This window comes from Micromys minutus, assembly GCF_963924665.1.
Source record: "Micromys minutus genome assembly, chromosome: 12".
NCBI lineage: Eukaryota > Metazoa > Chordata > Mammalia > Rodentia > Muridae > Micromys > Micromys minutus.
In genome coordinates, this window is record NC_137981.1 from 24,952,072 (window position 1) to 24,977,070 (window position 24,999).

The 24,999-nt window shown below is 45.6% G+C and overlaps 1 protein-coding gene across 1 annotated transcript in view; it reads right to left on the minus strand.

The window, feature by feature from the left end:
* The window catches only part of GRID1 (glutamate ionotropic receptor delta type subunit 1), a gene marked incomplete at both ends in the record, with an annotated part of 697,530 nt that overhangs the window by 496,573 nt on the left and 175,958 nt on the right, over positions 1-24,999 (minus strand). Inside the window, one exon of the mRNA XM_080926245.1 lies at positions 10,902-11,107. Coding sequence (XP_080782371.1) covers positions 10,902-11,107 — 206 coding nt within the window. The remainder of the gene's footprint in view (positions 1-10,901; positions 11,108-24,999) is intronic.

Sequence of the window (24,999 nt, forward strand, 5' to 3'; positions counted from 1 at the left end):
ACAAAGTCCAAATTCATGACACAATGTCCCCATTCTGACCCCATCCTCTTATTCATCTCTCCAGAAGCCTGTGATGGATGGACAGGTCCGCGCTTCCCTTTAGCTTGACAGATCACCTATATTTGAACTCGATCAGCTTCATGAAAAAGTTATTATCTTCAGGCCACCATGTAGCAAGAACACCAAAACTAGAATATTATAAAGGTCAACTGAAGATGGCTGTCCAGCTGCCCTCCAGCTTCTCCGGCTTCTCCAGCTTCTCCAGCTTCTCATTCTTGTTGACTCTGACTGTGCCCACATGGCTGACTCCAGGACAAAACTGTCCAGATGATCCCTTAATGCATCTTGACCCAAGGAAAGAATGAAAGTGAATAAAATGATTATAGCTTTTCCAAACCACTACGCTTTAGGATAGTTTACCATATAACAATAGACAATGGGAAGAAACACCCTCAGCTTCCCATATGACACTTCTGAGACAGAAAGGATAGTCTTTCCCATTTCTACTATGCTGGTGCTCCTGGCTCCAGCTTCTCTCCTTCAGATCCATGGGCATAGATCTGGGATCCCCCAGGGTCTCTTCAAAGCAGGTATTATTTCCTCAATTACTTTTGCTTACTGCCTGTTCCCCTCTTCACTGACACAGTAAACTCACCACCCAACTGCTCCCTCCATGCATTGGTATATCTGCCTGGAGGCCCCAGGCATGCAAATCCATGGTTTGTATCCTACCTACTTGTCATTCCAATGGGTGATTTTATTCATTTTCAAAGTTTCTAGCTTTTCTCAAAGCCTTCCATTTGGAGAACTACCCACAGGAAAATCGCCTAGCTGCTGACATTGGAGGGGTCCCTATCCACAAAATTCTACAGAGTACAGAGATACAGAGCCCCACCCAGTAGGGTGATTGGTGTGACATAATTTCCAATAGGGTGCTCACAGCTGGGTACCAATTCTCAGGCTCACTGATCTTTTTTAGTATGGGTTTTTCTAGCTCAGTTTGGAAGTTCTTTGGGAATAGAGATCATGTCTGCTCACTAAAAGATTTAGAGATGAAGTCCACCGTGTCTTGGTAGTAGCCTGACCATTGACAGGTTCCTGGGATATTCCTTCACACATGAAAAGTAGCTCTAGAGACCGAAAACACCTGCAGACATCTCTTTCCATGTGCCTATTAACCACCAATACTGCAATGCCACTAAACATCTAACTCTGATGGGATAGGCAACATCAGGAACACTGAGATTTTCTCTTTATGTTCTCTTCTGATAACATTCTAAAGTGTTGACAGTATAGTTCTCAGTCTCAAATGGATGGCCAAGGACCAGAAATGATCTGTCCCTTCTTGCTGGCCCCTTCCCTCAATACTTGGAGCTGCAAATACATCTGGTCTTCTTTACCCACTTCCTGGAGGCATATTTTCTGACAGGGAGTGAGTGAAGAGGCAGAATATTTCCAGGTTCTCCCTCTCTGAGCCAGTAACACTTCCACTTTGACCTCAGCAGCCCCTAGCAGGTTCAAGCATTTCAACCAATAGCCATCCCAAGACACAAGAACAAGGTCAGGACACGCCCTCTGTGCTTCAGCCTGAGCTCTTCAAAAGGCATCACAGGTCCATTCAAGCACCTGAAACCCTTAGACTGCTATGATGAATAAAAGGGTAGGTGATATCCTTATTCAAATCATTTCACACCCTGTACCCCTCGTGTAGTGGAAAACTACTTCCTACCCACATGCCCCAAGTGTCCCAGAACTCCTTGGATAGTAGACATGTAGGTACTTCTCCTGGTAAACAGTTCCTTCCATGGTCCACTGCCATGTTTTGTTTCTCTCACATTTACACTTGACTTGTATATAACCAGCCACTTCTTTGTCCCAAGCTCCAGGGTTCTAGTCACAGACCAGGAAACCTTTGGGTTGCCCTTTTGCTAACATCATGACACATGAGAACAATGTTGACGCTATAAAATATAGTGAATTAGGGACAGGGAGATGCTTAGCCATCCCATGTTCATCTAGGGACCGAGTAGTCCACCATCTCAGGCAAGCACTAGCACACAACTACATTGTTAATATTGCATTTGCTCAGAGTCATGCCAGTATGTTTCTCCACAGCCTTGATGTACCATAGCTTTACAGGTTCTGAGACCCTCATTCTCCATTCATACAATAGTCACAGGTACCTCCTGGCTACCTGGAACCATGATAGACTGAGACAGAGGGAGGGGGTACACTTGCCCCTCATGACAAACTGACAATTATTAGGCTAAACTAATGATTTGAAAGAAGAAAATTTCACCATGCAAATGGGAAGCCAAGGCTAGAAGAATCACAGAGGGAGATGGTGAGGCAGGCCTTCCTAAAACCATGTCTTTCCCTTATTCCGAAACAGATGGAAGATGTAAATGATCTCTAGGGCTTGGGATTTCCCAAGAAAACAGTTCTTCCAGCTGCCAAATGGGAGCAAGTGAGAGGGACCCCTTCTCCTTAGATGAAGCTGTCTTAGCTCAGTTGATCTGACCTGACTCTACTGACAGACTCACAAATGATCCTTCTGGGCTCTCCCAAAGTGTCCAGCGTGCCTTTCCTCTATCACTATATTCCTTCATATTTCCTATATTCCTTCATACTGAAAGTCGTTAAACGCTCTCTGCAAAGATTCAGGGAAAAGATGGTTTCCCCTTCATCTGCCATGGGCAACAAGTCTCTTCCCACAAACACATAGTGTTAAGCACTGGACCCCAAGTGCTCTGAAATATAGCACACTCCATCACACTCCCTGCTCTGCCACACCCCTGCTCCTCTAGCATTGCCGAAACAATGCAGTCAGCTGCTGGGTCTACAAAACACTAACTTGATACATAAAGACTGGGGCCATTACTCTTCACACTATACCCCCTTTCATCCTCACCCCAAAGCTGAACAATCTTGAAACAAAATAAGAAAACAAGGAAATGGCCCAAGCTCACCCCTGATCTCTTCCTTCCCTCAGGTGGGAAGCCTGTCTTCCATCTACATGTTGGGGTGATGATGGACTGCACCCAAACCCACACACTGCCTTTTCTTGTCCATGTGACTTCACACATGTGAAACCACTCAGCTGACCCTATGGCTCACATTGGCCGAGAGAATGGAACAGAAGCAACAAGAAGAACAAGGTCTAAGGCTAGATTTTCAGCATTTCTAGTGGTTGTTCTGTATCTCTCCTGCTGTCACGTAAACATGCATCAGTTTACATGCCTTTTGATAAAAGACTCGTGGCTGGTCATTCCATCATTTCTAATCACAGCTGGCCAGCATCATCCTCACCAGAGAGTCAGAGGCATTAATGTGCCCAGATAAGTCAACTTTACCCAGATCTACTGGCCAAAACCGAAACACTGTTGCTTAAGCACAGTGAGTTCTGAGATGCGTGTTACACAGCATCAGCTAACTGGTCCAAAGTCCTCTCAGGGTGAACAAGCTGCTCCAATACAGACAGTAAGTAACCAATAGTAAGCTCCTGCCAGCTCCAAGTATCAAGTTCCCTCTGGGAGCTACCTTGTGCAGATCAATGAGCCAGCCGTGGGCTGTGCGGCTCAAACAACATTTCTGAAGTGAGTTCATGCCGATTCACACAGCTCCACCTCACCTCTGCCTTGTATAACACTTTCCTGTGGGGCCCCCACCAGGCTTCCTATCTAGCCCGTTTATCTATGCTACCTCAGAGAAGGCTAATCTGAAAATCCTGAGTGCCTGGGTAGTAAAGTATAAAACGGGTAACTGAGTTATTTCTGCTGCTGCTAGCTGCCTACGCTTGTGTCTATTCTTTGAGCCCCATGCCTCCTGGATAAAGGGGAAAGCTGCAAATAAGACACAGGGAAGGCTAACACTTTTCTGAGCTATTTAATGACCTGCAAAAGACAGAACCCAAGGTCTCATCAGGCCCATGCCTTAGGTTCCCCTGCCTACCCCTTCCTATTCCCTTCCCCTGTCTCTCTGACCCCAAGGAGAAACAGGCCAGCTTCCTTGAGCATCCTGAGCATCAAGAATGAAGACAATGCAGACTAGAAGCAACACTTGGCAGAGGGTAATCAACAAAGTCCACTGGCTTTCATGCACTATCTCTCCATGACTGCTTGGATTCTCCTTTGAAATAACAAAAATCAAACATTAAGTTCTTTCAAAGTCATATTTTACTCAGGTGCTTCTGCTTGGCAGAAAACATTAAAAACACATTTTGTATGTGTCTTAGTTAGGGTTTTATTGCTATGAAGAGACACCATGACCACGGCAACTCCTATAAAGGAAAACACTTAGTTGGGGCTGTCTTACAGTTTCAAAGGTTTACTCCATTATCCTCATGGCAGGAAACATTCAGGCAGACATGGTGCTAGAGAAGGATCTGAGAGTTCTGCATCTTGATCCAGAGGCAGCAGAAGGAGGCTGTGTTTCACAATAGACATAGCTTGAGCACACATCAATAGTGACACATTTCCTCTAACGAGGCCACACAAATGTGCCACTCCCTATGGACCAAGCATTCAAACAAGTCTATGGGGACCATTCTTATTCAAACCACCACAGTATGTTCACTGGTCATCTGAGGCTCTAGACAATGTTTGCCTGGGGTCAGAAGTCAGTGTTTCTGAGATCCTACAATCATCCATTTCTAGGCTTTAAAAATAGAGTTAGCAGAGATGAGTAGATTCACGTCCTGCACATCTGGACCACAGGATGGAAACTACAGGAGGGAGTAGAGGGGAGGCTGATAAACCAGCTCTAGATGGAGGAGATGCATCCTGGAGATGGCAGATCTTAAGATTATCCTACCTCTCACAGACACTGAGCTACAAGCCAGAACACACTAGGAAATGACTTTTCCTCGTGATTTTGTTTCTAAGGAGTTCTAACAGAAAACAATGAACCTCTCCAATTCATAGCACTTTTATTAAAGTGCCAGGCCTTTAAAATCCATAAACAGTGGGATGTAATTAAATGCAAATGTGGGACCTTATTTAAAAATTAATCTTTTATAATTAATTAGTGATTTAAAATATCTTGGTAAATGATACTTAAATGGCATGGAATTATGCTAGCTCTGAGTGATAAAGTCGTCTGCTAGAGATTTGCCGTGTTGGAGTGAGAGATATTTGCACATATCACGTGGGACAACAGAGTACTGTGATTCCTTAATTTACCTTTGTGACAACTGTAGTAAAAGAAAAGGCTTTATATTCAGATTGTGGGGGCTTCACTTGCAGCAGCGGAAACAGGCAAGAGATTTCTTGGAGTCAACACACTTGCATTAAGGATTTAAATAGCCTCCAGCCATGCTGTCAGCCTGGGAAGCCAAGCTAAGGAGAGACGTGGACGAGGGGACCCTTTCGACTTTTGTTGCCCTCCAAATTTTGCCCAGCCTGTGCAAAAGGTGCCACACATTCCCAGAGCAATGACAAGCTGTCCCTGCAGCTGCTTCCCTCACTCTTCCCCCATCCTTCTACTACAGAAGAGTCTATTGATGCCACACCACAAAGGTAAATGTCACCTGCTGCCATTGTCACCCTGTCACTGCCTTTCCCTTCCTAGCAGTGCAAAGACCACCCCAGACCGCTCTGTTGCCAGAGGTCAGCACTCTAGGTAATGCAGGTGCAGACTGTAGTGTGAGTTTTCTACGGGCATGTCCCCGTGTGTGTTCCGGTGCCTGAGAGGTTTTGCTAGTTTGAGTATCTGATTTTACAAGTTACTATTTGGTTATATGCTTGAGTAGGCGAGCATGTGTGTGTGCATGTGTGCATGAAAGAAAGTAGCGTGCATCTGACTCTGTGTATCATATATACATATACATACATACATACATACACACACACACACACACACATACATGTGAGCTAGTCTCCCACACTTGCTTACACTGATGTTTACTCCCAATCCGACTCCACACACTCATCTCTCTGCCCTGTGCTGGCTCCCACCATACGCCACAGATAGGCCAGGACAATTTTATCTACAGAAGCAGCCTAGGCTGTTTGCTGACCTTCTGACCTAGAGAAGAATTCTAAGGCAATTATAAGTCTTCCCAACAGCAGAAGTTTTAGGACCAAAGACCTGAATTAAGAAGCTACACTAGGACTTGCTGAGCAGCCAAAGAAGCAGCCAAAACATGCAAAAAGAAAGCCCACCTTTAAGCCATGATGCAAGAATGATAAAAAACAAAAAGCACCCAGTTATTCCCTAATGGATGGATAGGCTTTGGGGGCTCTCACAAGACAAAAGAGCAAGTGTCACACAGCTGCTAACCTGCAGTTTTACATTTCTATAGAAAGGAGAGAATGCCTGACTCTTATGGGGCCCAAAGAGTGGGAACACACCCAGCACTGAGGAAGGAAAAGGTCCTGTCATCACGAACAAGGAGCTAGAATCAACTATCTTCTACACTGTATTTTGCTAGTCCTTCATTTCTAATGAGACAAGGGAGATGGAGGGAAAGAGTAGGATATACAGAATAAGCAAAGGAGAGAGGGGGACTGTGAGCAGCCAAAAGCAGAGGCTCACGATGATGAGGTGAAAGGTCAAAAGTCAAGAGCCCACACAGTCAGTGAGAGCCTCAGTGAGTGAGAGCCCCAGGCCACATCCTCTGTTAGTTCCGGAAGATGCTCTGTAGCACGTGGACTAGGTGGGTTCAGGGAGAAGGCTAATTCCTGCATCCTGGCACTTGTTAGTTAATCCATAAGAGGTACCAGACAGTACAGGTGCATTGGTGACTGAGTAGATGGATGGGTAGATGGCAGACAGACCTGGTGACAAATGGAACACACACAGCCAGTGAGGAACAAACTGGCAGTAGACAGCTGGTCTCCCCCACCAAACCTGACATGGAGAGGGATGAGAACAGGAAGACACAAACTGTGGACCACTGGCCTCTAATACCTGAAAGTGACCTCCAAATGATCCCACCTAAACCTCAGATTCCCTGACCCTGACTCAGAAGCCCTTCAGTTATGATCAGCTCAACCTCAGTTTCATCAGTTTCTGCTCTCACACATCACAGACGCTAAGGTATCCACTTCCCATCTGACCCACTTTATCCATTCAGTTAGTGTCAGCTCATTACTACAGACCTAGCCTTGTTATTGCTGAGTCCAGGAAGCCTCCTGGACACTGCGGCTATGTCTCCACAGCTAAGGGGTACTTCTCCATCCTTCTGCCATTGTAGATAACAGAAGCTGTTCATACCTCCATTTTCCCTGACCAAGAACACCAACCCATGGAAGCAGGCACCAAGTCACTGTACTGGGGCTCATTAAATCTAAAAACATGACAAATGGAACGGCGTGAATAGAAGACAACTCTGGAAGCTGTTAGTGAGCAGAATTCCCAGGGCAAGGCCCTGATCTTAGTCCTTCTCTAAAGATTCTGACTTCAATACTTGAGTTTTCCAGGCTCTAAAGTGAGATAAGACAGCCCACACCCACCTCCTCACCTCTTGAGCCAGCTGACAGATTTGAGTATAACATCAAAGGTAAACTCACTAAAGCCATTCAACATCCAGTGCCAAAGCCTCACTGGAAAGACCATGAGCCCAACCTTCTCCCACATGAAGATGACTGAAAGGAGCCACCCTCCCTCCAAGGCCAGAGCTGAACACAGCAAGTCCTGCTGGAGGAAGGAAGTGTTTAGCAAACCCCAAGGACATCTATGTGGTGATCACAGGCCTGGAATAAGAATACCAGAAGTTATCCTTCCAAGCTCAGCTACTCTAGGGTCAGGAGGCTTCTCCTCCAAGCTCAGCTGCTCCAGAGGATGCTTCTCCTCCCAGCTCAGCTGCTCCAGAGTAGGGCCTTCTCATCGCCTTTACTTTGTTTTTGTTTCTACTTTACTGTTGTCTTAGGAATAGCACCATTGCACATGCTAGCCAACTGTTCTACACGAAGCCAAACACTTAGCCCTCTCATTATCAATGTGTTAACATCATGGCTGCTGAGCCTGGCTCAAGAGACCTGAGGGGTGAGGAAGAGGAATCAAGACTGAGTTGTGAACTGCAGTGGGAGTGGATCCATGAGCCCACAGGGCTTGGGTAGTCACCAAGGCCTCAGTCCTCTGAAACCCATCCTCCGGAGAATCATGAAGACCAGAGTTTCAGCATCTGCTAGCCCCAGGCAACACTGTCCTTCATGATGCAGAATCACAGATAATCTAGTGATGCTATGTCACCCCTAGGCCAAGGGCTGACAGCACTGATCTGCCTCACTAGGGTTACTATTTAGAGGAGCAGCTCCCAACTTGGTTCACTGACAGCCTGGCAGGTCACAATTGTCAGGGCTTCTGACTAACAACGACGAAAGTGTCAGCCACAACCGCAGATTCACATTTCATAAAATGGAAGTTTCCAGCAGGACTACCTGTCTTCATCGACTCTCACTCAGCCATGCTTTCTAAAAGGAGGTGTTGCAGCTGAGAAGCCCACACAACCACTATGGGCTATAGCTCTTCTGTGAGTAGCCATGTCAGCTTATTAGTACCAGGTAGGGGTGAGAGGAGTTTACTTCACTGTACAGTACTTAGAATATCATATAATGCAGACAGAAGGTTACCATCCTGAACTAACAAGAAATTGGGTCAGTCTGCCTCAGGAGCAATGGCCCCGGGGAATGACAAGGCCAGTGTAGAGGACTGAGTTGCCCATCTTTTGGATGACTTGCATACCTAGACAGCTGGGCAGAAATGTCCTCCTGCAGCCTCCGGATCCTTTGCCATCTATGTTTGCACAGTAAGAATCTTAGAAATGAGGCATGGGGAAAGCTTTCAAGCGTATCTTCCTTGAGAGCTGGCACAGCCTTGTGTGTCCATGACAGAAAGAGTAGCACATTGTCTCTGTAGTCACCAACCATGGAGAAGAGGCCATACCTAGACTGGAATTCCATTCTGTCTCTTAGTAAAGATGACTTTATACAAATCACTTAACATCTGCTTTTTGGTTTCCTCGTCTGCAAGGTATGCTACTGAGGGCGTGAACACCAGGAGCCAGGCCCACTGTGGGCATCAGGAGAACATGGCTTCCTCTATTCCTAATGGAGTCATGGAGATCCAGACACCAGAACTTTCTTTAGAGGAGCAGAGGAGGTATGTCCTTCTACTCAAAGTTCAGAGCTTGCCCTCACACTCAGTCTCCAGACAAGGGAGTGAAGTCTCACCCTCGACCACCCAGAGACACAAAGATTTTGTGATCACAGTCTGTAGGATTAGAAGAAACAACTGGCTAAAGCCAAGCAAAGTGCACCCTGCACCACAGGAGTTTGCATAGTTAATCACTTGGAAATAACACATTTAGGCCAGTTGTTGTTGAGTGTAAATCCTTCTGGGGCCTAGAAACAAGAAAGGCCTAGATTCGTGTAGAAGGAAAATATAGGTGTATACACAGCTAAAAGAAATGCTAAGAAGCTTGGTACTGAATGTTGATCACACCACCTCCTCCTTCACCACTGTCTTAACAGGTGCAAAAACTGGGGCTACAAGGACCAAGCAAATTGATCAGTGTCACACACACAGGCCTTAGATCAGAGACTAGACCCGAATCCATGTAACTGCAAAGCCCATGTTCTGTCTTCTCCCAAGCTTCCCAGCAGGCCAGTGGCATAGAGGGAAGGAAAGGCAGGAAGGCCAAGGAATTAGCAGGAAAGTGAGAAGCTGGGAAGCTGGTGATAGAAGTTGTGGACATTCTCCCCAGGCAGAGTCTGAGTCTGGCAATAAACAACAGAGAGAAAAGTCACCCCGTGAGCAGCCTTCTGCAAATACACCACTGGGAACATTCTGAGAAAGGCTGGACATGTCAGTACTGTTAATCCGAGGCTGAGTCGCTGCATACAGAGAAGACTGCTGTGGTGGAGAAGCTGAGAACCCACAGGACAGCACATCCTGGCTGACCACCAGCACAATTGGAGGCTGATTAGCTGAGAGCGACAGGGCTGCTGGCCAACTACACCAAATTAAGCGTTCCCAATGTTAGGCTCTCCAGCAGTGGGCTTCGTGCTGGTCCCCGATGCATGAGGCAGCATTTTGAATGATAATTAATTAGAGGGAAAAGCAGAATAAGCAAGCAAAGTACACCAGATGAAATTAGTGTAATTCTGCCTTTCTCTTTCACTTTACCTTCAATCAGAGTGGGCCGGCCAAGGTGGCCCGGGTTATGTTTGAGAAACCCTGAGGGATCATCCCACTGTTCCATGATCCCATAATCCACTGGGCCCTAACTTGTTCCCAGACACACCATACCCCCAATAACCCCCTTTCCCCAAACAAACTCAAACCCAGGGAGTGACTAACAACTACCTATTCACTGCCTCTCTGCCATGAGACCTCTGGAGCCAGCACCAATTGGTCAGCTCATTGTAGTCCACAGTTTCCTAGTCTGATCTCAAATGAATGGATTCTTTGTTAAAGAACTGGTGGGCCTCCCTTGTCTTCATTAGAAAGTCTCCATCCCTAATAGAGGTGTTCTTAAAAGAAGCACACACCGGATCAGTACAAGCACCTAAGAATGACACTCACTCCAGGTTTCAATTGATAACAACAGACACCTCCATCAGACGTCAACAAATCCCTAAAAATTCACTTTATCCCTATATGTGTATACCTGTTAACAAAGAAAAGAAAATGAAAAGGAATAAACATGCTGGGTTTTAACTCTGAAAATTCAGGCAGTAACTTAAGCAGGCTTCTCATCAACCCCAAAGGCTTCTCACAGTCATAGAAGGAACCGAGTCACCCGCTGAGGACAATGTCCAAGTTACATCCAGGCCTCTTCTTGAATGGTCAGGTGCCCGTGGGCTGAGCCCCCTGTTCTCTGTTGTTTCTGGTACACACTTGGGCCATTAAGCGGCCCCTGGGCTCAGGCATGAGAGGCCTCAGATCCCATGACCTACCTCATTGATGAAGGAGTGCGCCCCCTGTGGGCTAAGCAGTAGAATGGCACGCCGCAGTGTGTCCCGGTAGCGATTCAGCTCCTCTGTCTTCATGGTAGTGAAGAGGCTGGTGAACACGTGGCTGATGTTCTTGTCCACCTTTTGTAAAGAGACGTCAAGACCCAGCCGTGAGGCCTGATCCAGAAAGCTTTGGAGCCCACGGATATCTGAGCATGGGAAAAGAGGGGGGAAAGAATCATTTTTAAGTGGGAAGGGATCTATCTGGGAGAGCAACTAACCCCAACGCGCCCAATCCATGCAACCACCAGCAGAAAAAAGGATCTCCATCTACTTGACTTATTCAGACTTAGACCCAGTATCCCTCATCAGCATCCAAGCCCAGGATATAAGGTCTTGTAGCATCAGGAGTTGTTTCTGCCATCCAAATGGTACTGTGCCAGTGAAATCCACCCTTCAGCACCTCCTGTGCTCTCCCTGTGGTCTGAGCTCTGGCAGCCCTTCCCTTCAGGCTGCATGGACTGATGACCCTGTCCCAGGTTCCCCCATCTCCCTCTATACCTCATATCTGAGAGGTCTCGATCATCTACAGTCAGATAAAACGACTACCCTGAAGAGAGCTGACCCAAGATTTGGATAGGCCATTCCAACCCTGGGTCATTCTCCAATATGAATGTCAACATCTCATGTGATGACCTGTAGCCAATGTAAGAGGCTGTATCTTGCTTCAGGATCTGATTTTTTTTTTTCTTTCTTCCTGGAATTTCTTTCCTCCTGCTTTATCCTAAGAGGTGACTCATCCCAAATCCAATCAGAAGCTCACAGACCATCTGATTCAGAGATGAAGAGAAGGCCAAGGTCCTTCACTGAGACTTTCCCAGCCTTCAGATAGAGTCCCTACACAATAAGCTACTGAACCAGTTGTCTGAGGATGGAAGTTCAGTGTCAATCCTAAACCCCAGAAAGATGGCACGTTTGTACTGACCTACTGTTGTGAGAGACCAGGCACCATTTTGCTTCTCAATTATGAGTCTAATGAACTTGCAACAACTACTGTAAAAGCCATCTGACTTTCCCAAAGGGACTCCTACCGAAGAATGGAACCAACCCAAGCAAGCAGGTATGGGACTGTGACGCAGCTACATTGATGCTATGTAAGCCTCGGGGTTTGTCTACATCCGACACTGTCTCACTTCCCACTGTCATGGACCAAGCGTTCCCTTTGCTGACTAAGACACACCGTGTTTCATTTCTGTCATTTGTACACACAGCCTAGAATGTCTCCATTACCTCTATTAGCCTCGCACCCCTGCACCCAGAGACAGAGCCTCCACAGAATGCTGAGGATCTACCCAGACCCACAAAGCCACTGTCCCCATGCCCTGGGGTGCCTATGCAGTAACTGAGATTCCCTGTCAGAATAAACAGTGCTAACTAAACGGGTTTTGCTTACTAGTTTTTGTCTGAAACTGCATCATGTCTGCCACACAAACATGTAAGCAGGTATCAAGGAACCTCCTATAGAGTCCCTGAGCTTCCCATCTGACTGAGAGTTTAAGGATGTGGATGGTATAAAAAAGAAGGCTGAGCAAGCCAAGAGGACCAAGCCAGTTGGCAGCGTTCCTCCCTAGTCTCTCTCTAATCAGTTCCTGCCTCCAGGTTCCTGCCTATGTTCCTGCCCCAACTTCCTTCAATAAAGGACTGTGACGATGACATCTAAGCCAAATAAACTTTTTGCTTCCCAAGATGGTTTTGACCAGTGTTTTAACACAGCGGCAGAAAGCAAACCAAAACAAGAATTACTCTTCTTTTATTATTTTTGTTTTAATTGATACAATAACTGGACACATATAGAATACAGTGAGATGTTTTAACACGTATATACATTTTACAACAAGCAAGTCAGGTGCATTGGTTTATCTATCATTTCATACATATTTATCTATGATCAGAACATTCAAAATAGTCTCATCTAACTATTTTGCAGAATTTAACACAAGTTCTTATGACAACACAAGAACTTAATCCCCCCACCAAGAGTATGCTGTGCCTGACAACCAGCTTCCTCTCCCTTCCCATCCCCCTCCTGACATCTAGTTACCACTCCTACTCCCTGCTTCTATGAGGTCAGCCCTGTGTTAGTTAACTTTATTTTTTACTTAAAATAGATTTTTTTTACATAAAATATATTCTGATTATGGTTGTCCCTTCAACTTTTCTCAGATCCTCCCCACTTCCCCATATCCAAATCCTTTATTACTATCACATCAGAAAACAACCAGGCATAAATAGTAATAATAATAGCAATGATGATAATAAATAAAATAAACCTGTAACCTATATAGAACAATACAAACAAACAAACAGAAAAACAAAGAACCAACAAAACATAAGAAACACATATAGATTTGTGTGTGTGTGTGTGTGTGTGTGTGTGTGTGTGTACACTTGTGCCACACAAAATAGCACACATAGAAATTCTATAAAACACAAAATTTGAAAGCATTATATATAAACAAAACAAAAATAAAAGAAATAAAAAATATCCAGGCAAAGCATTATGAGATGAAAAAAACTTTCTCCAGAACTACTTACTACTGAATTCATTTTGCATTGGCTATCTATTGCTGGGCATGGGGTCAGCCTGAAGAGTGGTTTCATAACTCAAGAGACAGCTCATGCTGGTGAGGGTGTAGAGCAAGGGGAAGCACTCTTCAATTGCTGGTAGGAGTGAAAACTCGTATAACCGCTCTGGAAATCAACTTGGCAATTTCTCAGAAAATTGGGAATAGATCTACCCAAGGCCCAACTACACCAGTCCTGGCCACATATCCGAAAGATACTTCACCAAAATACAAGGACACTTGCTCAACTATGCTTATAGAATCTTTAATTATAATAGCTAGAAACTAGAGACAACCTAGATGTCCCTCAATTGAAGAATGGATAAGGAAAGTGTGGTACTCTGCTATTAAAAAACAATGTCATCATAAAACTTGCAGGCAAAAGGATGGAACTAGGACTGGAGAGATGACTCAGCATTTATGAGCACTGACTGCTCTTCCAGAGGTCCTGAGTTCAATTCCCAGCAACCACATGGTAGCTCACATCCATATGAAATGGGGATCCAATGCCTTTTTCTGGTGTGTCTGAAGACAGCTACAGTGTACTCATACACATAAAATAAATAAATTTTTAAAATAGAATGGACTTTAAAAAGATCATCTTGAGTGAGGTGACCTGGACCCAGGAAGACACATATAGTGTGCACTCACTTATAATTAGCTGTAAAGTAAAAGATAATCATGCTACAGTTTACAGACCCAGAGAGGCTAAAAAAGGAGGGCTCAACAAAGGAAAGCATGAATCTCACTCAGAAGAAGAAATAGAACAGACATGGTAAGTGGACAGGCGTGGGGGGGGGGACTGTACAGAGTGAAGAGAGGGGAGAGGAAAAACAACTGGAATGAGAAAGGGGGAACATCTCTGGGATGAGCTAGAAACCCGGACAATGGAAACTCCCAGGAATCCATAAAGGTGACCCTAGCTAAGACTCCTAGCAATGGGGAATATGGAACCTGAACTGGCCATCTTCTGTAACCAGGCAAGACTTCCAACAGAGGAACTGAGTGACCAACCCAGCCACAAAATCTTCTACCCACACTTTGTTCTGAGTACAAGATGTGCAGGGGTCAAGATGAAACAGAACTTGAGGTAGTCACTCACCAATGACTGGTCCAGCTTGAGACCCATGCCGTGAGTGGAAGCCCACCCCCAACACTGCTCATGATATTTTGCTGTACTTGCAGGCAGGACCATTGCATAACTATCAACAGAGAACTGTCATAGAGAATCAACAATGGAAACAGATGCAGAAACCAACAGCCTAACATTAGGTGGAGCATGAGGAATCCTAAGGAAGAGGGAAAGAAAGGAAGAATTGTAGGAGCTAGAGGTGCCAAGAACACCACGATAAAACACACAGAATTAACTATCCTGGGCCCATGGGAAGTAACAGAGACTAAATTGCCAACTAGAGAGCATGCATGGACTGACATAGGCCCTCTGCACATATATTACAATTGTATAGCTTGGTCTTTATATGGGAAGACAGCAGGAACAGGGGTTGTCTCTGACTCTATTGCCTGACCTTTGAACTCTTTCCTTCTGCTGGGGATGCCTCTTCTAGCCTCAATAGGAGAAGATAGATGTGCCTAGTCTTGCTACAACTTGAAATGCCAGTGCTGGCTGATTTCCATGGGAGATCTCCCTTTTCTTAAGAGAAACAGAGAAAAATAATTAACTAATTAATTTTTTAAAGAGTGATTTTGTATACCCAATGATACTCCATTGAAGAAAAATAATTTGCCACTTGGAGGTAGGTCCTAGGTTAGTGATGGGGGATTGTGTCCACTTCTCCTCCAAGGGCTGGGACCCTATCTGGTACCTTGTGTATGTGTGAGTCTCTATATTTATTCCCATCTATTGTAGGAGGAAACATCTCTGATGATGGCTGAACAGTACACTAACCTATGAGTCTAGCAGAACATCATTAGACGTCATTCATTGTTACCTATGCTCTTTTTGCTGAACAGTACTATTTAATCTTCCCATAGATCCTCCGCCTATCTACTCTCAGGTTGTTGGCCATTTAGGCAGTGTTGAGAATCTCATGGAGTGGGCCTTACATCCAATTAGATGTTGGTTTGTTATCCCACCTACTTTGAACCACCATTTCACTGGCATGCCTTGCAAGCAGATCGACATTTTAAACTGAGGAATTGATAGCTGGGTTTGTGTCTATATTTCTACCTTGGTAGCATGTACAGTATCTCCGAGTACCACAAACATTAGTCAGTACTAGTGAAGACCCCAGTGAGGCACCAGCCAAATTTCTACATGGTCAGTGAGTCGTATAGGTGTTATCCCTAGCAATGGGGCCTTATTATCAGCTTGTGCAAATCAAGCAATAAATTTAGCAATAGTCTGTTTAAACCTTTATTTTATAGCACTATTCATAATACACAAACTGTGAAATCAACCTAAGAATTCATGGATGGATGGATGGATGGATGGATGGATGGATGGATGTTTGGACAGATGGATAAAATGTAGGGTATACATATAATGGAATACTATTCAACCACAAAAGGTAATAGAAACCAGTTACTTGTTGAAGCATAGATAAACCTACATAAATTTGTGTCAAAGTGAAAATAAACCAGGTACAGCGAGCATGCTTCTGCTTCTCAACACTAACAGAGGTGAGGGAGGGGGATGGAGATTGTACAAAGGTGCAGAAACACAGGTGTCTGGAGAAGCAATCAGTTTTCAGAAAAACTCAATATAGGTGTCAACCCTCTTCTGAATACAGTATTACCCATTATAACCTAGAGACTATCTCAGCACCCAACAGCCAGTGTAGTAGTATGCACAGTGTCCCCAAGTAAAGTAGATGGCTGCCTTCAGGCCCCTAGGAACAGTCTTTCCAGCCCACTGCCTTTTCCTCGTCTCTTTGAACATCTCCGTTTTTGTTTCTGGCCTTGGCTACACAGATAGCACTGGCCTATAGGACAGAAATAAACTTAATATAAACATGTTGTGAGCAGTTGTATTCTTTAATTCTGCTGTTGCGATTGGCACTACTATATAAACACCCTCAGGGGAGCTTGCTGATGGGATGCTGAGAAAAAAGTCAGGCTGGTCCCCATGCAATCACTGTGGTCACAAGCCAGCAAAGCCCAGAGTTGAGTGTGGCCAGGGCAAAGCAACTAGGCTGAACTATCGACTTACCAAAAATAACAAATGGCTCTTGTTCTAAGCCTCTGAGTTTGGGGACGGCTTGATTACTAGCAGTGACTAACCAAAAGGCCAGGGTCATGGGCTGGATTATATCTGGTCCTCCTCATGAAGATGTAGAAAAAGAGTACAGCCTGTACCTTAAAAAGATCATTAGTGGCACTGTTCACAGGGGATGGAAGCCAGACCCAAGCAAAGCCATGTGTCCTCAGGTGGCTTTTCCAGGATTTCAGCATTTTTAAGTGCCCTGTGGCCTGACCTATAACCTAAATATGACCATAACTGACAGGGCAGGCATCAAAGACCTGAGGCCCTGCTGCTATCCTCTGCTTCTTTCAGCACCTTTTAAGAGAACAGCGAATCGGTGAGGTGGCCACATCCAGGGACTGTTTCTACATGTTTATACAGCAAGCCTACTATTAAAGCTCACATGATTTTTGTCGGACTGGTAGGACCACCGTGTGACATGAATGATCTCGTGAGTCAGGACAGCACAACCTGCAATGTCATCCTGGAATAGAAGTCCCCCTACCGTTTCTTTTCTGTGGTCCCTTTCTAAAACTCTCTCATTCCACAGCACGATCTCATGTCCTCGGAGAGAAGATACCTGACTGGGTGGCACACCCAGGACACCCAGACGCTGGCAAGAAGATGTACATATGAAGAGAAAAAAGTCCCGGAACCCTTTGATACTGCATTTCTGGCTTCTTTTCAGGCATCACCCGATGAGACTAAGCCATCAGGAAGAGTTTAAGTTCCTGTTAGCAACAGTAAACGCTTCACTTCTGGAATTAGTGATGCTGCTGAAGGCAGTGTTCCCAAGAGACATCATCCCTAGCTACACTGCCGCTCCCACTTGGCTGAAAAGGTCAGTCTTAGCCTCTTTTTCAGCTGTGCTCGGGGAGAGCAGGAGCAAAGAACCAGTCAGAGCATAGGCTGACTTTATCATTATCCACCAGCTTCTCCAAGAACAGGACCAAGGAAGCCTTTTGTCCAACCAGTCGTTTTCTCCTTGCCAGAGTCTGCGCTGCCCCTCTGCCTTGCTCTACACTAAAGCCTGCTGCCCGTTCTGCCGCTTCTCCGGATGCTATAAACCTCCCCAAGAGGGAGAAGCTAGAGAGTCCTGCCATGTAGTCTGGGCCTTATCCAAGGGACATGCTAAATAAAAAGCCTTCTCCCAGCCAGACCAACTGACAACCCCAGAAATGGAACTTGTGGAGTCAGATCGTGCCTACCTGGGATCTACTCAGAAAGGGCTCCGTTTTTCTGAAGGAGCAAGAACCAGAATAAAGAGCAGGTCTAGCACTCAACACCGACAGTCAGCGAGTCCCATCCTCAGAGGAAGCTGGCTGGAAGCACGGACAATATGGCATGGGCAAGCCTACAAGGGGGCCTCCAGTAATGTCTCCTCCACATTTCCTGCCTCTCTTAGGCTCTAGCCATCAGAAGTCTTTCCAGTCCTCAGTCTGACCGAGTAAATCCTCCTGTGGTGCTCACCCATGGGTCCCTTCCTCAGATAGCCACTGAGAGTTTTCTGTATGTGGGATTTCCCCACTGGGATCTGGGAACTAAAAGTGAATGAATCCACGCTGTCCCTGCTGCCATGACTTAAGCTGGAGTGGGTGTGGGGCAGAAGGGTGTGGGAGGGGGCCTGAAATAGGCCTAGAATAAATAAACAATGGAACAGATCATTTTCGGTGCTGACAAGCTCTGAAGAAAATCCATATTGGGCAGAAGCAAAATACAGGGGTGGGAAGAGGAAAGTCCCCTGTGAGAAAGCATCAGTGAGGAGGAGGTAGCATCCCTCAGAAAAACCACTCAAGACAGAAGAAGCAATGTCTGCAAAGTTCCAAAATGAGGTATCTTTGACAACAGATGAAGAACATCCGCTACCTGGTCACCAGGGCCTGGAACGCAGCAGAGTTACCAGAGAAAGAAAAGAGGCATCAGCAAGAACCAAGATCCATCAGAGGCAGAGGGGTCGGTGCAGGTCTCATGCCTGTCCCTTCTCCCTACTAACCATGGCCTGGCGCTGCTGCTTAGCGGCCACTCTAATCAAAGCCTGCCCTCATCTGTGTCACTGTGTTCTAAAGCTCCTGCCAAAGTCATCAACAAATGGTGACTCTCTTCCTCTTCACCTTCACAACACAAGTCTCCACAGGAGACTTACCCTGAAGCCCTCTCGTGTATGAGAGGTCAGACACTATGGTGCCTTCTTTGCCCACTCATTTCTGAATCTCCTCCTTTTGCACAGTCCTTGTTGGCTGCTAATTCTGGGCTCCCCTTCTGTAGCTCACTCCACATCATCTCCTTCAGCGGAGGCCTACATCTTACTGGCTGTGGCCTCTCTGCTTCTGCTAAACACCTTGGCTTCATCTTCACTGTGCGTTCTCAGGTTTACCACCAGCTCTTCCCGGGGACTTCTGCAACAGTTTCCTATAAAGTCTCCTGTAGCTAATGAATTGGACTATACAATGTTTCCTTCAAGGTCATATCTGTGTGTAATGTAGTCTGCCTCTAACCTTCAATGAATAACACAAGTTTACTTAAAAGTTGCCAAGATAACCTCAAAGGTATCAATCAATCAAATTACAAGCAAACAAAAAGCCTTCCTAAGATTTTATCGATGAACACAAAAATGCATCTTAACTTGGACTAAGAATTGGTCTGGAGCAAATCGAGTTTCCTGTTTCCACTTTTGTGCTTCTATCAGCTACCTTTACCACCTCACCAGGAACCCACCTAGAGACCAGAAAAAGACACCCTTTGCCCTTCTCTGGAGATCACACACATGCACACACACTCACACACACACACACACACACACACACACACACACACTATTGTGTGGGAGTGCATACAACCCTCAACCTACACCATGCTTCTTCAAAACTGTCAGCTCCACATCTCCGTCAGGACCCAGTTCAGATTACTCTTCCCTCTGAGACCCTCTTAGTTCCCCGAGTTGGAATTTATGCCTCCTTCAAAATGAGTTATACTAAATAATATGTAAAACTCGGTGGGTACACAAGAAGAAGAAACTGGGTTTTCCTTGACTCTCTATTTACCCCAGGCTCGGCATCTAACACAAAGACAGGACCATAGAAGTCTCTGGAATGTTGAACCAGCCAAAGCCGCAGACTGAAGCCCCGAGTGACTTCAGCAAGCACACAGCCTAAAGGCAACGCTGTATTAAGCAAGGAAGTGAAATTGTGGGAATTTTTCTTTTCAAAAATCCAAAGTTGCGTCTGTGATGGTCTCCCTCCTTAAAGATCAGACAGTCACCTGATATTTTAAGTACTGTCTTTCTCGAAAGTAATTGAAACCAAAGAACACATTTCAAATTGCTTCCCCTACTATTTCAATTTCTGAGAAAGACCCAGGCACAGAGAGTACGCACAAAGAATATTTTACCATCTGTAATGCACAGTAATATGCATGAAGGCTGCCACCTCGAACCCAGGAGGAGTTCCCAGCTAGAGAGGAGCTCGGAGATTATTGGCAATTTTTCCAAAAGCTGAGACACAACTTTGAGTCTCCACATTTTTTTACACTTCTTTTCCTATCTGGGATCCCAAAGATAGGCTTTGAATATCTTCCCAGATATAGTTCAAGTTCCTATTCATACCTCTGTCTAGGGGCCATACCTCCTTTGCCACCCTCTCCTTTCCCCACGACCAGTTACAAAGTCTTCATCACTATAAGGGGCACAGAGCAGCTACTGAAGCAGGGATGATGAGTCTGGGTCCACAGATGAGGAAGCACACATCATACATGTCAATGTGTGTCAAGAACAGACACCTCAGACTTGCTGTGATGTCAATCAGAAGGAACAGCCCTGCCTACCTCAGAATCCTTCTGTGTCTCATCCCTGCCTCCCACAGTTTCCAGCTCTGCATGTTTTCTTTCCATTGCTTCTCCTTCTTTCAACTCTTCTTCCTGCCTGTTCCAGCACTGCTCTGATTCAGACCCTGGATGGATGATAGAGCATCTAAGTTCACCACAGCTCCTACCCTCAAAAAACCCCCATCTTCACCGGGACTGCCCTGAAAGCAGGAAAGGAGGGATCCCTCTGCCATTTGGGGAGCAAAGTGTGGGATCTTCCCACTTGCTAGCTGTATATTTTGAATAAAATAATCCATATTTTCAATCCATGCAGACGAGGAAAGTCACCAAGAAAGTTGATTCCATGGCAAGGGGACCAGAGACACACAGGTGTGTCCATCACAATAATAAAACAGGAAGCAGATTAATCTTTGTCATGGCCTGGGAAAATCCTTCAGAACCCAGGCACAGGCTGTGTTCAGGTGAGGAGGACGCTGGTGACACACTAACCTCAACAGCACAGTGTCTACTGTTCTGGGCCTCACTGTTCTAGTCAGAGTTGACTATAGTTAAGGAATGTACAGAGGACAGTCAAGGACACCTATGGAATGAGTGTCACACACAAAAGCTATTCCCTAGTGCCACCCATGTCTTAGATTTTCTGTGTTCTGTTCATTGATATAAGGGTCCCTGCTGTCACTTGGGGCTGGCCAATTCCTGGAGATAGTCCCAAAGGCCCCACATACCCCATTCTAAGCAAAGCAACCCATCCAGAGTCCACAAACCACCCCCTTTCTCTTTTGTGTTCTCACACTCCAGGACATAATCTGCCTGCCCAATTCACCCCAGGGCCAGGGAGAGCCCACCATCCAAAGTCCTCTGCAATCACTCCCACCAGCCAGCTCTCAGCCTGACCCTCACTCCTCTCCTGCTCACCACAGAGAAGGCCCTTGCTGATGCACATTACTTTCCAAAGTCACCTCTCCTCCCTTGATACAACAAGCTGTCATTTCAGCGGCCATCCTCTTATGGTCTTCTGCCTTTGCCACCCCTACATGATAATAATGTCTATATTAGGACTGTCATGGTTGCCGGCACAGCACTATCTACAGTAATCAAGATATGGAGTCAACCCACGTGTCTATCCACAAATCAATGGATAAAGGCACGTAGTATTTACTCATGATGGAACACTATTCACCACAGAAAAAAAGAACAAAATCATGTCATTGTCACACGTGATACTGAGTGAAATCAGCTAAACACAGAAAGATGAGTGACATGTGGTCTTTCTCATGTAAGGAGTATGAAAAGACAAACTCAGAGAAATTTGCTTTGTAATGATTGTCATTTGTGCAAACCGAGGAGGGTGGACGAAAGGGCGAAACTTCCAACTTAAAAAAAAGGGGGGGGCAATAAATCCAGGAACAAATTTGAGCAAGGGGTGACTACAGTTCATACTAGCAAGTTGTATAATTGAAAACTGCCAAACAGATAAGCATGTGATGACGGCCTTGCATAGCTTGATTTAGTCATTGCCTAACATATGCATACATCAAGACATACCCCTAAACATAGACAACTTTGACCTACCCCTCTCCCAAAGAAAACAAAATGTCCTCTCTCCTGGTTGCCTGGAATGCCGAGCCCTAGAAAGACACCAGGAGGCCAAGTTTGATCAACCCCACCCACTTAAGGAGAGGTGCAGGGAACAGACATTCCAATCCATTCCCCACAAGCTCAGTGACCTCCAGCAACACCTCTCTTAAGCATTTTTGCTCTGCAAACACCCCCACCTTGCTCAGGAGGGCTGGGCATGCTTCAGTAACAAGCACACATGCGAGCTGGCACAGAACAAAATAGATGTTCCTGCTGTCAGCTCCCTTCCAACCTTCTCATCAGCATAAGGAACACCCCCAGAAGGGTTCTCAAATGAGCAAATCATCTCCCTTGTTCTAGAGGCTCGTCAGGAGAGGAGGTGCCATCCTGACAATCGGAAGGCACAATAGGAGACTAAAAAGGTCGGCTCTACCCTCTGCGATAATGGGAATTTCAGAGTTGCAAAGTAGCTGAAAGAAAAGAGCTGTCATTGAAAACTCTGAGAAAAGGGGACACAATTCTACCTCTAATGAGGGACAATAGCATCCAGGAGGCCTCTGCTTGGACAGGTTTCAGAAGCAGCCACAAATCCAGTAGAGGGTAGATTCTGGGAAGAAGTTCTAAATGCTTTCCCTGGGGGTGTGTTCTTGCAGTGTATTCGTTCATGTGCTCAGACAAGGGGGTCTCCTCATGCCCTGCCCAGGGTCTTGCCAGCAGAGGCTATCTACTGATCTGAACACACTCCACTTCTCACCAAGCTCTATTCCCTTCCATTTAAAAAACAAACACAGGGGAAAAACGTTTTAAATAATCAGGATGGAAGATCGAGATTAAAAACAATTTAAAATAAACGTCTACTCTGGCACTTTGGAAAAAACATACCACGCTGCATTAAGTGCTTTGAATTAAGTAAATTACACCAAGTAACTAATTTACATAATGATCAAGATTTGCATTTTACACATGTTATAATGAAAATGGGTTTATAAAATAATTCTTCACCAACTTCTGTTCAGAGTTAGGAAGTATTTGCAGAAAATTCCACGATATTTATCTGCTACTGTCTTTCATGTTTCAGAGCTCTGGCTCCTTCAATCGGTTCTTTTGCTTTTTTTTTTTTTTTTTTTTTTTTAATCTGCAAGGCCCCTTATTCCCAGTGCAATAAATAGTGCCTTTGATTTGCAATTCCCACTCGTCAACTGAGTGAGATCATATTTTTTATAGGATTCATAATATGCTAATGATTTTTAGAATTTTCACAAATAAAGTTTGATGTCCCTGTCACCTTTCACTTACAAGGTATTTGGGATTGATTTTTTAGCAGCGCTTCCTGCAAGATCTGGAGGGACTGTGTTAAAGTCCTGCTGCTTAGGATGCTGCCTGGCTTTGCTGGGTAATGGATGGCACGGCATCTCGAGGTAGCCTTCTGCACCGTATCAGTGGTCCCCTCGGGGCCGAGGCAAGATTCCCAGCTGATACCTCCAGCGGGCAGTTTAGTAGTCCAGCCTTCAGCTTTGATGGCTACTTCCTGCCTCCAGGACCCTTGGGTATGGAGGCCAACAGGCAGAACGTACTCCGCTGGAGCTCCATCATCTCTCTCCCTCTCTACAGCCTATGAATGATGCCCGACAACAACATCCATTTTCCCAGATGAGAAAATAGTAGGACAGAGAGCTTGAGTCTCTCCAGTACCACCAGACAAGAACGGGATGAGCTACCTCTGTGCTTTGAGGTGCTCTGTTGTTTTTCCAGATCTCTAGGTAACTTAAATAAGATCACAAACAAAAAGTAACTTTCCCCATAGGGCTGCAACTGAATTTCTGGGGAGCCTAAACTGAACATCTTTGCTCTTTTGTTAATAGTGGGTCTGTGTCATGGCAGAAGGAGCAAGCACATAATATTACTGGCATGTGGCAGCCTGAATGTCTATGTTCCTCCAAACCCCATGTTGAAATCCTAGTCCTGGTAGCCATAGGAGGATGGAGATAGTGGGGAAGGGGGCCACTGGTGATATGTTTGTGCCCCGACCGGAAACAGAAAAGCTGGACTCACCCTCCAGCTTCTTCCTGCCCTGTGTGTAGACACAATGAGAAAATGGATTTCTGCAAACCAGAAAGAGAACTGAACCCTAAACAGACACTAGATCTGTCTATCACCTTGGTCTTGAACTCCTAAACCCCAGAGCTGTGAGGGGGGAAAATGCCACTTAAGCCACAGAATATTCTTTTCTTCATACCTACTGGAGATGACTGGTAAACAGCAGGGGCTTTTTAAGGTCTGGCTTTGTGCCCCCCCATACGCTAAGCAATTTGCATATTGAGGTATTCTACAGAAACCTCATCCATCCCCACGGCAGCCTCATGTCTTCTGAGGTTATCCAGCCAGGAAGAGACTGAATAGAAGTTCAAACCCAGAATTCCCCAGCAAGCCCGAGACACCTGAGAGGTGACAGGAAAGAGGCAGGTACACAAACTGCAGAGGCTGTGACCCACATGCAGACCAGACTTCGCCTGGGTCTGAGCACCCCTAAGGAATTACTGGATGATGCCCACTTCCCGGTTTAGTCATCGGCTCAAACAGAAATGGGATGCAACTCCAGCTTTCTCCCAGGACAGACCTCGCTCCTGACAACGCCAAGCCCAGTCCTCCAGAGTACTCATCCAAAGCTCAGCAGAGCTCCCCAGAGACCTGATGCTGGAGTCTAGCTTTTCGAAATGGCAAGAAGATGCAAACATGATACTCCATTACCAGCTGCTAATGCGCGATCAGTATTAATAACTGCCATTACCCAGTGAAACAAGGCATCTTCATTAGTCCTGTGAATTACCACCGAGGAAAAGTCCAAGATACTAAAAACAGCACACCCAGCTGAGATGAA